The sequence below is a fragment of the Choloepus didactylus genome, chromosome 4 (assembly GCF_015220235.1).
Source record: "Choloepus didactylus isolate mChoDid1 chromosome 4, mChoDid1.pri, whole genome shotgun sequence".
Taxonomy (NCBI): Eukaryota; Metazoa; Chordata; class Mammalia; order Pilosa; family Megalonychidae; genus Choloepus; species Choloepus didactylus.
Window position 1 is genome coordinate 154,493,319 of NC_051310.1, and position 13,288 is coordinate 154,506,606.

Here is a 13,288-nt window from a genome sequence, read left to right on the forward strand (position 1 = left end):
GACAAGGAAGGACTGATGAAGGAGACTGAGAATGCAAACCCATAAGGCAGCAAGAAAGTCAGAAAAGAATATTGTCTCAGAAGTCACTATGCAGCCTTAACATGATTATCTGCCTTGATTGCTCCAGGACTGAACTCCCAATATGCTTCATACTTGTTTCTGTCACAGGAAGTCCCTTTTCCAGCCCAGCCCTTGTCAAGGAGGAGGGAGTGATCAATGCTACCAAATGTTGCTGATAGAGCAATAAGCGGAACATTGGAAATTGACCCTAGGGAAGGTGGTTTTACTCCAAATGCAAGAGGATACCCATAAGCCCTATTGTTGAAGAAGGGAAGTCTGGGGTATTGTCAGGAGATTTCCAAATTCCTCAGGCTGGAATGAGACAGTCTAGGAGGTGAGTAGAAAGAGTGTCCCTGTCAGAGTCACATTTTCTATCCTAGAGAAGGCAGTGAAGAGAAAGGGAACAGGCCATCTTTGTCTCACTTTCCCTGAGAACTGGTCCCTCCTTCCCCATACCTTTGACCATTATTACTCAACGTTGTCTCCATTTGTGCCCATTTCTTTCCTCCTCTAAGTACTCACCCAAGGAACTCACTGTACAGATCCTCCACCCATCCCAATGCCTGGTATCTGCTAGTTCTCCTGAATATCTCTTCACATTACCAATGTCCCCACCTGACTCTTTAATTACCACAGAGTACTAATGGAATCCTCGGAGGAAAGGGACACAAGTTTAATTTCCAGTGAATCATTAATTTTCTATCTGAACATGGCAGCTCCACTCACCTTTTTGTTTCTCATCTGAGGAAGGAGAGCCTTGGAATAAATGAATTTACAGGAACATCCAGCTAAGACACTCTGTAGTTCCCAGAATTCCTGATTTAGGATAGAGTTGTGTGAGTGAGTGAGTGAGTGAGTGAGTGAGTAAAGGAAAATCTACAGAAAATGTTAGACCCTAAAATCAGATTTTCCTAAAGTATTGTAGATTCCAGCAGGAAACAATGATTTCTGAAAATAAATTTGTTATTTACAGACTGTGCTGTTATTTTCAGACTGCCACCCAACATATCTAACTAATTGTTTTTGTAGGGTTTTACCAAGGGCTGTTCATCAGAACCGTCATCCAATTGAGCAAGAGAAAAGATAAGCACACAAGACTGTGAAAAGAATAAATGCGTCTGAGACCACCTGCACTAGAGTATTCAATACTCTGACAGATATCTATCATCAACCTACCCTAATTTAGTAGTTCCCATCCATGGGTATTTTGAATAAGGTCCTTCCTGTGGTCTATATTTGGGCTAATGGGAGGACAAGAAGCCGAAACTCATTAAACATAAGCAGAAGCTTTATTTGGTAGGTGGTACACAGTTTGAATCTCTAAATGTCATTCACCCCTTATGTGCCTTATAGTTTTACAAGGAGATTTAGAAATAAAGAAATAATGTACCACTACTCCAAGAAGCACAGTGTACACCAAACAGAATTAATTCAAATATGCCTACTCCAAGACACTTACTAATCAGATTTTCAAATGTCAAAGACAAAAAGAGAATTCAGAAAGCAGCAAGAGAAAAGTAGTCTATCACATACAAGAGAACCTCAATAAGATCAAGTGCAGATCTCTCATCAGAAACCAGGGAGGCGAGAAAGCAGTGGTATGATGTATCCAAGATAGTGAAAGAAAAAAACTGCCAACCAAGAATCCTATGTCTGGCAAACTGTCCTTCAAAAAATGATGGAGAGTTTAAAATATTTACAGATAAACAGACACTGAGAGAGTTCGTGAACAGGAGACCTCCTCTACAGGAAATACTAAAGGGTGTGCTACAGACAGATAGGAAAAGACAGGAGAGAGACTTGGAGAAGAGTATAGAAATGAAGAAATCAGGAGATAGAAAGAGGGTAGAGATTGGGCATTTGATGTTGAAGGAAGGTGGAATGTTCTAGAGGATTTATTGTATAGATCCAAAAATGGATAGCACAATACTATATGATGGTAGCACAATATTGTAAGTACACTGCAAAAAGATGACTGTGAATCCAGTGGAAAGAGGAAGATGAGGGGTATGTATGACACCAGAAAGAAAGATAGAAGATAAAGACTGGGACTGTATAACTTAGTGGTTATACTAAGAGTGGTCAATGAGGGTGATTAAATATACAAATATAAGAATGTTTTTACATGAGGGAGTGGCAAAAGGAATGAAGTTGAGGAGGATGCAATTAGGTGAATGGATGCATGAAATAAACCAGAAATGAAAAGGCTTATATGGAGTAATAATAATTTGCAGACTCTGGAATTGAATCTGGGAGCATGGGTTATGAAGGCAAGGCTTATGAAAGGGTTCCTAGATTGTAAGCTCTTACAGCAGTCACATTTATTCATGAGTTCTAACAGCTATTTCTAAATTCTGAGATGCTGAGCTGTTTGTGTGTGCCGTGCTCATTCCTTGGAACTTCAGGTATCTGTGTGCTGCCTGGGACTCAGAGCCAGAGCTCAGCAGCTGTGAGTGTTGGCATTTCCTGATGAACCAACTGTTAAAGAGGCTGAAAAGGAGATAAGGCTTCGGTTGGAAATAGGAACAAAATGGACTTGGTTGAGATTAGGGTAGATCAGACTTACGGGTTGAGGATGATATTAACTGTGTTTTAAAACTGTGGCTTCTGTGTGGGACCAAAGGAAGAGATGTTTATTTGGTGCAAAATCTATATTTTCTGTAGCACATTATGTAATTTAACTTGTATGATCAGTTTACTTAAATACCATAATTACATGGAACTTTGACTAGGGAGTGAGATCTTGATTGTTTGTATGGGTCAGCATGAAGCCCCAATACAACCCACAGTAATTAGGGCAGAGAATAAAAACAATTTGCAAAGCCCCCTTGAGGGCCTGGGGAAAAATGTGGAAATATTAAACTTCCCAGCTAGGGAATTCCTGATATTCTCACAAGACCACCAGCTTAGTAGGCTGAGACCTCAATCTTGGGGCTTGCCCTTATGAAACTTGTTATTGCAAAGAGAGTCTAAGCCTACTCATAATTGGGCCTAAGAGTCACCCCCAGAGAACCTCTTTTGTTGCTCAGATGTGGCCTCTCTCTCTAAACCAACTCAGCAGGTAAATTCACTGCCCTCCCCACTACATGGGACATGACTCCCAGGGGTATAAATCTCCCTGGCAATGTGGGACGTGACTCCCAGGGATGAGCCTGGACCCAGCATTGTGTGATTGAGAAAGCCTTCTGGACCAAAAAGAGAAATGAAACAAAATATAGTTTCAGTAGCTGAGAGATTTCAAATGGAGTTGAGAAGTCATTCTGGAGGTAACTCTTACGCATTATACAGATATCGCATTTTAGTTTTTAGTTTACTAGAATAGTTAGAAGGAAATATCTGAAACTGTTGAACTACAATCCAGTATCCTTGATTCTTGTAGGTGAGCTATATAGCTTATATGGTGTGATCTTGTGATTGTGAAAACCGTGTAGCTCACACTCCCTTTACCCAGTGTATGGACAACTGAGTAGAAAAATGGGGACAAAAAGTAAATGAATAATATGGGGAGGAGGTGTATGGGATGTTTTGGGTGTTCTTTTTACTTTTATTTTTATTTTTATTTTTATTTTTTGGAATAAAGAAAATGTTCAAAAATTGATTGTGGTGATGAACACACAACTATATGATGATACTATGAACAATTGTTTTACCCTTTGGATGATTGTATGGTATGTGAATATGTTTCAACAAAAATTAAATAAAAAAGTAAAAGATTAAAAAACAATGAGAAGCTCTTTAGCTGTTGAGAAACTGAGGCTATGGTCAATAGCGGGTTCTGAAAGAGGGAAAGCCAGGTCTCTAATGCCTGGTCTGTACCAAGGTGTTTCAGGGAAGTGGAGAAGAGGTTTTAGAAGAGCCTAGCACTTCCTTCAGGAGACTGGGGATGGTTGAAAGGGGAAGTATTTTTTAAAGTATATATTTTCTTGAAAAATTAAGGGGTAAGATTATAAGTACATTCTAAAAAGGCAAACATTGAAGAGGAAAGAATTTAAAATTTAAATTTAAAAATGAGGTCAGAGATTCCAACAAATGTTAGTAAAAGGGCTTTTGAGTTTCTTGGGGTTTTTATAAAAATATTCCACAGGCAGGCAAATACAGCAAATGTTTTAGGTATATAGACAAAGAGAACTTAGTGAAGAATAAAAGTTGATATAATGGAAATTGAGAGAAGAAAAAGTGTTTTAAAGAATTAATATTCCTCAAATTTGTATTTGTGCTATGATTGCAACATAAATATAAACTATATGTGAATACAGATGAGGACCAGAGAAGAGAAGGAAAGGTTTTAAATAATTGGTGTATTGAATTTGAAGCCTGAAGTCTAGTTCCTGCATTGCTACTAATATGCCATACTTCTTTAGGATGTTGTTTTCACTTCTCTGGTGCTTAATCTCCTTATCTGCAAAATGAGGGAGTAAAAATGGTTGAACTAAAATAGTGCTTCTCCCAAGGTTTCACTGAAAATACATATGTGTATGCCCCGGCTCTTGGAGTGGGAGTAACTCCCACTGCGAGTCCAAATGTTTTTTGAAGTCTCATGTTTTGTCTGAAAAGTTCATGTGCTGGACATTAAAAGCACAAGAACAAAACAAAACAAAAAAAGATAAATGGGTCCTCATCAAAATTAAAAATGTTTGTGCATCAAAGGATTTTGTCATGAAAGTAAAAAGACAACCCACAGAGTAGGAGAAAATATTTGGAAACCACATATTTGATAAATCCAGAATTTATAAAGAAATCCTACAACTCAACAACCAAAAGATAAATAAACCAATTTTAAAAATGGGCAAAAGGCTTGAATAGATATTTCTCCAACGAAGATGAACAAATGGCCAAAAAAGCACAAGAAAAAATTCTCAACATCATTAGGCACTAGGAAAAATGGAAATCAAAACCGTGAAATACCACCTCACAACCTATAGAATGCCTATTATTAAAACAATAAAAAATAAGTGCTGGAGAGGATGTGGAGAAACAGGAACACTCATTCATTGTTGGTGAGACTGTAAAACGATGCAGCTGCTATGGAAAACAGTTTGGCAGTTCCTCAGAAAGTTGAGTATAGAATTACCGCATGACTTAGCAATCCTACTTCTAGGTATATACCCAGCAGAATTGAAAGCGGGTACTAAAACATATTTGCACAATGATGTTCATTGTGGCATTAATCACCATTGGGAAAAGGTAGAAGCAACCTATGTACCCATCAATAGATGAACAGATAATCATAAAGTGGTATATACATTCAGTGGAATATTATGCAGCTGTGAAAAGGAATGAAGTTCTTACACATGTTATATCCTGGTTTGAAACTGTTAAGTGCCCCAGAAAAGATAATGTTATTAAAGCTAATCCATTCCTGTAGCTGTAGATCTGTTGTGGGTGGGACCTTTTGATTAGGTTATTTCATTTGACACATGCACTAGGTGGGTCTTAATCCTCTTACTGGAATCCTTTATAAGAGGAGAAACACAGAGAGAAGCAGCTAGAAGCTGACGGAGAAAAAGATGCAGAACCTGAGAGAGAAGGACACACGCAGAAGCTCAGACAGAGAAGCCAGAAGCTGATAACAGTGAAACCCGAGAGAGGAGGGAGAGATGAGCAGACCCGCCATGGCACAGAGGAGTCCTGGGTCACCAGCAGCCTGTCTTCAGAGTCTAGTCATGATGATGCCCTGATTTGGACATTTTCATGGTCTCAGAACTGTAAGCTTATCTCCCTTGTAAAAGCCAACCCATTTCTGGTATAATGCATTTCAGCAACTTTAGCAAACTAAAACACAAGGTACAACATGGATGAAACTTGAAGATACTGTACTGAGTGAAATAAGTCAGACACAAGGAGACAAATATTATATGATCTAACTTATATGAAGTAATTAGAATAAGCAAATTCATAGACTCAGAAAGTCGAATATAGGCTACCAGGGGCTGGAGAGGGGGTTGGGAATGGGGAGTTAAAGCTTAATTGGTAAAGAATTTCTGTTGGGGGTGATGGAAAAGTTTTGGCAATGGAGGATGGTGATAGCAGCACAACACTGTGAATGTAATTAACATCCCTGAATTACATACTGGAATGTGATTAAAAGGGGAAATTTGAGATTTTAGATACATTATTAAAATTAAAAATTTTTTTAAAGTTAAAAAATAATAATACATAGGCCTACTATTGAAGAGTCTTCCTCAGTGAGACTCAACCACTGACTTTCTCCACCTTCCGCATCTGTGCTAAATGCAGGGTGACCTGCTCAGAGCACACTCGGTCGGTGATTACCGCAAATGCTTCTTGCAGTCTTTCCTGTGTTACCTCAAAGAGGTATTAAAGGATTGCCCTGTGGTTCCATCCTAAGACATTAAACCTTCCTAATGAATGTACATGGCCTAGGCTGATAAATCATGTCTGAGTTCCCCAAGGCTGTTCTCTGTCCCCAAAGGCTGGCCCCTCTAGTCATGACTAGGCACCCCTGGAGTGACATCCTAGGTCCAGACTTATGCTTCCACCATAGCTCATTGCTCTCTGTCTGCTGATTCTTCCTCTTCAGATGTAACCCCAGAACTCAGAGTCCTGAGTGTCTTTCCTAGCCATCATTGCTAGGTTCCACAGTTTCTATCTAAACCTCTATACATACTACACCCCTGTTTCTGCCTTTATTTCTTGTCCAGAACACACTGGACCCTAAGCACTGGTTCTAATGCTCTCACATTGTGACTAATAAAATGAACGAGTATGTTCTAGTTCATTGAAGTGTCAGCATTGAAGACCATGCTGATTCCTTGCTGAGAAGGACTGACATTCCCAATTGAGATAATTTATTTTCTTCAATGCTCAATGTAAATGTTTCACCTCTATTACCTCATTAAAAATCTCCAAATACCCAACTAATTATGTACATGTTAAAGGCAGTGCACAATCTAAGCATGGTCACAAAGAACTTTCCTTTTTCATGTGAGTCCACAGATATCACTGAATGCCCTGCTTAAGCTTAATGTGTGATAATTTCATTTCTCTTGTACAGAATCTTCTAATTGCTGAGGAAACACACTTGTTCCAATCCTCTTCTGCCAAACCCTTTCATAATTCCATCTGAGCATCCATTTCTGACCTCTCCAGAGCAAGGAAGAAAATATTATTGGTGTGTAGAGCCGCAAAAGTCCAGGAATTTCCTGTTTCATTCCAGAAACTTGATCAAAGTGTCCATGAGCCATTTCTGTTCAGTGACCTTCAGAAGAGATATGTAGCAGGCTCCAGGCAAGCAGGAAAGTTCAGGACCATTTAGCTGAGCCCAAGAGACTATTTCTGACATTGGATGAGTTCAATTTTCCTCCATTACAGTACATTTAAATTTATCTGCCTCATCTTTTTATGACCATTCCTCAGTGAGGCCCAACCACCAACTCTCTCCACTTTCTGCATCTGTGCTAAATGCAGGGTGACCTGCTCATAGCACAGTCAGTCACTAATTACCTCAAATACTTCTTGCAGTCTTTCCTGTGTTACCTCAAAGAGGTATTAAAGGATTGCCCTGTGGTTCCATCCTAAGACATTAAACCTTCCTAATGAATGTTCATAGCCTAGGCTGATTAATCATGTCTGAGTTCCCCAAGGCTGTTCTCTGTCCCAAAAGGCTGGCCCCTCTAGTCATGACTAGGCACCCCTAGAGTGACATCCTAGGTCCAGACTTATGCTTCCACCATAGCTCATTGCTCTCTGTCTGCTGATTCTTCCTCTTCAGATGCAACCCCAGAAATCAGAGTCCTGAGTGTCTTTCTTAGCCATCATTGCTAAGTTCCACAGTCTGTGTCTAAACTTCTATGCATACTGCATCCCTGTTTCTGCCTTCATTTCTTGTCCAGAACACACTGGACCCTAAGCACTGGTTCTAATGCTCTCACCTTATGACTAATAAATTGAACAAGGATGTTCTGATTCACTGAAATGTCAACATTCAAGACCACATTGATACCTTGCTGAGTAGTACTGATGTTCCCAATTGAGATAATTTACTTTCTTCAATGCTTAATGTAAATATTTCACCTATATTACCTGTTGGGTATTAAAAATCCCCAACACTGAATTAAGTATGTACATGTTAAAGGCAGGACACAGTCTAAGCATGGTCACAAAGAACTGCAGATGAAATCATTGTATTTTGTGTGAGTCCACAGATATCAATGAATGCCCTGCTTAAGCTTAATGTCTGATGATTACATTTCACTTGGACAGAATCTTCTAATTGCTGAGGAAACACTTGTTCCAACCCTCTTCTGCAAAACCCTTTCGTAATTCCATATGAGTATACATTTCTGACCTCTCCAGAGCAAGGAAGAAAGTATTATTGCTGTGCAGAGCCACAAAACCCCAGGACTTTCCTTTCATTCCAGAAATTGAATCAAAGGGTCCATGAGCCATTTCTGTTAACTGGCCTTCAGAAGAGACATGTAGTAGGCTCCAGGCAAGCAGGAAGTTTTAGGGCCATTTGGCTGAGCCCAAGATACTGTTTTTGACATTTGATGGGTTCAGTTTTCCTAGATTAAAGTACATTTAAATTTATCTGCATCATGTTTTTATGACCATTCTTCACCTTGTACTTGCAATAGAAAAAATTGTTGTTCCTCTGAAAAGTAACTACAGCTGCAATACATTCCCATAAAGCTGTGAGTAAGAAGGTGTTGACAGTTTGCATGGCTGATTCAGAGGGTTAAGAGCAGGTAGTAATTGAAAGGGACACCTCAGTTTCAAGAAAGTTCAGTGCTCAACATCCGTTTTTGCACATGAGCCCAGAACAAAGGAGAGGTTGGTCAATCCCGAGGCCAGTAAACTCAGTAGTGGTTTTCACCACAAATGTAGATATGCCTCTATTGAACAATATATTAAATGTCCCTTGATTGTAAATAATAAGAGAATATCCCTTTTCCTTTTTAGTGTATTAGAATAACTAGAAGGAAATACCTGAAACTGTTGAACTGCAATCCCGTATTCTTTTTTTTTGAAGAAAATTGTAGAATCTTGTGGCTCAAACTGCCTTTGTCTGCTGTATGGACAGATGAGTAGAAAAATGGGGTCAAAAAGTAAATGAATATGAGGGGAGGAGAGCTATGGGATGTTTTTGGTGTTCTTAATTACTTTTATTTTGGTTATTTTTATTCTTATTTTTATTTTTTGGAGGAATGAAAATGTTCAAAAATTGATTGTGGTGATGAATGCATTACTATATGATGATACTGTAAACCATTGGTTGTACCCTTTGAATGACTATAGGGTATGTGAATATATCTCAATAAAATTACATAAAAAATAAGAACTGAACAATTATCTCCTTAGGTGACGGAAGCTACAGACAAGTCCTCAAAGTGTGCAAGTAGGGTAGTCAGTTTGGGGAAGTGCACTACTAATGGGGATGGGCAAGGGTTATGCTAACGCAATAACTGAAGGAGCTCATGTGAATCAGCCACCTTCACCTAAAGATAAATCCATGCTGAGGTTCCAGGATCTTTTAATGAACAGACATTTTATTGACTCCTTCTTCATATGGAGAGGTGATCTCCCAAAGGTCTTAAATGCACACTGAATCATTTGTGCAAGTTATGGAGGCATTTGGGGAATTTCCAGTGTGCACAATGACCTATAGAAGGAACAATTAGAGGAAAAATTTTAGGGGATGTATTTTCTACACAATTAAAAGGGGGAGCATGGCCATCAGTTGGACAGAATTCTGAGTCATTTCTCAGGACAGTTGAAACAAGTTGGGTGGGCAATTAATGCAAATGTCTGCAGAAACTGACATTTGGGAAAGTATCACAAGTGAATGAGCAGACAAGATGTGAGTCAGTAGGGAGAAGTAGAGGTGGTGAAGTATCCTGGGGTAATGTCACCTTTAAAAGATGTGCTGATCCTCAACTCTAGACAGCTGATGCACTGTGGTAATGTAGACCCAGGGTGTCAACTGACATCTCCCACTTTTTAAGATAAAACAGAAATACAAGTATCCTGGGCACATTCTTGCAGTTTGTAAAGTTGAGCATCCAAGCCCATATATTATACATAACAGTGTATACTCTGATCAGAGCAGGTCAGTGAGCCAGACAAGCCACACTATGACAGCAGTATGTGGGTGTCCCTCTTATTATGGACTCTTTCTACCCAGTGAGGCTGTAAGGATCACAAGAGGCTACACTTTATCTGTGTTACTTAGAAACTCATCACCTATAAGAATGCTTTCCACACTGTAGAATGGAAAATACTGTGCATAGTGTTTGAACAAATAAATGAAATTCTCGGCCAAATGGTATGAAAAAGGCAGCTAGCTCTGCTATTAACCCTGCAGACTGGTCCAGGTAAACATTTGTGCCCATATTTATATAAGGACATCAATGGTAAAATGATTGTTTTCAGATGACAGGGATATGGAATGACCAGAAAAGACAGGAAAAGAAGAGAAAAAAATGCATGGATTAGCTTTATTAGAAGATGATACAATACCAGTTTAATTGTGTAACACCAGCTTATCCTACCTAGAAGCTGGAGCAGTGATTTAGCATTTCGTGGCACAGAGGCCTTCCCCACCTGGGATGCATTTTCCCACCTCATTGCATTTCCCCACACCAATCCCTTTTTCTAGAATGCCCATCCTTTCCCTAATGGCTCAGCAAATTCCTGTTCATCCATCATTGCCCTGTTCAATGGAGCCTCCTATGCAAGCCTTCCTTGACCTATCAGGAAATGAACTTCCTCCTCCATTGTGTTCTCTTAAAACTAATTCACTTAAGTGTTGTTACCTCAGAAAAACATTGCACAGTCTGCTAATGTCCATTGTATACATGCCAAAACTAGCTTCAGCTCCCTGCTGCTTTATGGACTCTATTGCCCTAATTTCCAAATTGTTCGTGATACCCCGATTGTCAGAAAGGCCTATACCAATCAGAAGTACAAAGTCTGTTGTCTAGCTATGACCAGTGTACTTTTTCAGGTACAAGGTTTGGATCCAGTTGGCCTCTGCCCTGCAGTAAGATGCCTGGGGGTTAAATTAGTTAAAACAGCAGCAGCAGCATGATGCCCTTGGTTATAGGTTGATCATCCAAGAGAGATAATACAGAGGCTCATTGCACAAGTTGACCATGTACCAATCAGTGGGTTTCTTAATTGCCAAGACTCAAAACCCTCCTGTCTGTGCCTGCTCCACCCACAGGAGCTGCCCTATATCTACAGTCCCATAGAGTGGAAACAAGCTACCCCTAAGCCTCAGGACACCAGCTGGATCTGTTCCCATAGGAGCTTCGGCACAGAGACTGGGTAAGACAATGCGCCTTCATGCTGGGTGAGGAGGCAACAACACTAAGGGAAAAGGGAGCTAAAGAAATGCCCAGGGGACACAACTAAGATTGGGGAAGGGAGGTGACAGAGAACAACACCCCCAGAGAGACAGCAGAGGGCATTGAGGGTAGGTCATGAGGGAGTCTGCCATGACTGGGCCTGCAATTAGGAGATCTTTTGTTCCTTCATTGCAGGTAACATAGCTGCAGATATGGGCGATGATTCCCGACTTTGTCTCCTTGTGATGCTCGGACTCTGGGCAATTGTGGGCTCATTCCGTGCCCCACCCCGAGGGTTAACCCGGGCTCAGTGGTTTAACATCCAGCACGTGCAAATGGCCCATCCGAGATGTGATGATGCAATGCGGGTAGTTAACAGATACCGACATTCTTGCAAAAGGGAAAACTCATTTCTCCACATACCTTATGAAAATGTAACTATAGTTTGTAGCTATGAAAGTATTACCTGTATGAATGGCTCACAGAACTGTCATCAAAGTAGAGAGAGGGTGTCTTTAACCGATTGTAATCTCACAAGATGGAATCCAGACTACAAACGCTGCAGATATAGACAGTCATCAGCACAGAAGTTCTATGTTGTTGCCTGTATGGAAAGAGATCCACGGGACCCTCCTCAGTATCCAGTGGTTCCAGTTCACTTGGATGATATCAGATAAGCTCTCAGATCAGCTCTTTGTACTGCCCTTCATTTGCAAAGTCCCTCAGTCACAGCCATGCTGACAGCCCGCTACGCACACGGATATCAGCTCCCATCCTCATAGCCCCAAATGCCAAACTCCTTTAAGCTTTGCTCAGTGACCTCCTTGTTCTCTCACAATAAATGCCTTCTTGGAATCATCCAACTGTCTATGTGAGTGTCTTTTGACCCCTTGGCTGTCATTTAGTCACAATCTGGTCGAGAGACTATTTCCTTATCTCTGTTCTGAGATTTGTGGGAAATAGTGAGGCATATAGAATAAGAGGCTCCTTGAATCACGAGCAGTACATGCTTTCCCCCTGCCCACAGTCCATTGAGCCTGAGAGTTCAACTGGCATCTGCCTCTTTCCCTTCAAGAGGAAAATATTTGACAATCACTTTACTGGATTAAGAATAGTATATGGCCAAGTTTTCAAAAACCCTAAGAGAATCACACCCTTATCTGTTTTAAGGGTGAATATGAAAGGCTGATATAAGAGCTGAATATCAGCATCTCTGCTGTGGTAAGGCCATGTAACTCAGGAATTTAGAAGTATCATTTGATAGAACACACTTGTGTGATCAATGAACATGACAAAAATAATTTCATTACTTGATACATATAGTTCAGTTGGTGTCTTTTAACACATTGGACCCACAGGCAAGAAGAATGACACAGACCTGGAAATACAAGAGGTAAGCGCCACTAGAATGGAGACCCTTTCCATCCCGCTTCTTCTATGAATATATTAAAATAAGGAAACATCATTATGAATTAGAAAACAAAGTCTTGATAATGCAGGTATTTAGTCTAAATGATTATGCCTATTTCAGAGATGAGGAATCAGAGGAGCACAAATGGATAGGATTCACCTCAATTCTACTGTTCTTCCTGGAGCCCTTTAAAAGTCATGCCAGAAGGATGGAAAATACATGTTTTGAAGGACATTCTGCTGGTTCTGTATGTGCCTTGGTGTACTCTTCTCAACAATGGAGATAATAATCTCTATACTGTGGAATACTGTGAGGGTTCAACAAGCCAATTTAAATAAAGTGCTTGGCCCTACGAGATTGCTTTTTCAGTTTACTCAACAAGTCACAATACGAAAAACTTAGTTTTCTAAAGTTTTCTACCCAGGGTCTAATATTTTCTACCACATAAAAAGAAGGTATTACTTTAAACCTCTCCAATAGTAAAAGATGAGAACTCAATTGAATATGC

At 40.0% G+C, this 13,288-nt stretch overlaps 1 protein-coding gene across 1 annotated transcript; it reads left to right on the top strand.

Moving 5' to 3' along the window:
- Positions 1 to 11,280: 11,280 nt before the first annotated feature.
- Positions 11,281 to 12,208, top strand: LOC119532241 (non-secretory ribonuclease-like). The gene is made up of 2 exons (XM_037834448.1): positions 11,281 to 11,349; positions 11,565 to 12,208. The coding sequence occupies exon 2, from the start codon at positions 11,582 to 11,584 to the stop codon at positions 12,044 to 12,046; it is 465 nt and encodes a 154-aa protein (XP_037690376.1). The 5' UTR covers positions 11,281 to 11,349; positions 11,565 to 11,581; the 3' UTR covers positions 12,047 to 12,208.
- The last annotated feature ends 1,080 nt before the right edge of the window (positions 12,209 to 13,288 follow it).

What these genes read in the sequence shown, in the direction of transcription:
- LOC119532241 (XM_037834448.1), top strand. Translation starts at nt 11,582, where the DNA reads ATGGGCGATGATTCCCGACTTTGTCTCCTTGTGATGCTCGGACTCTGG.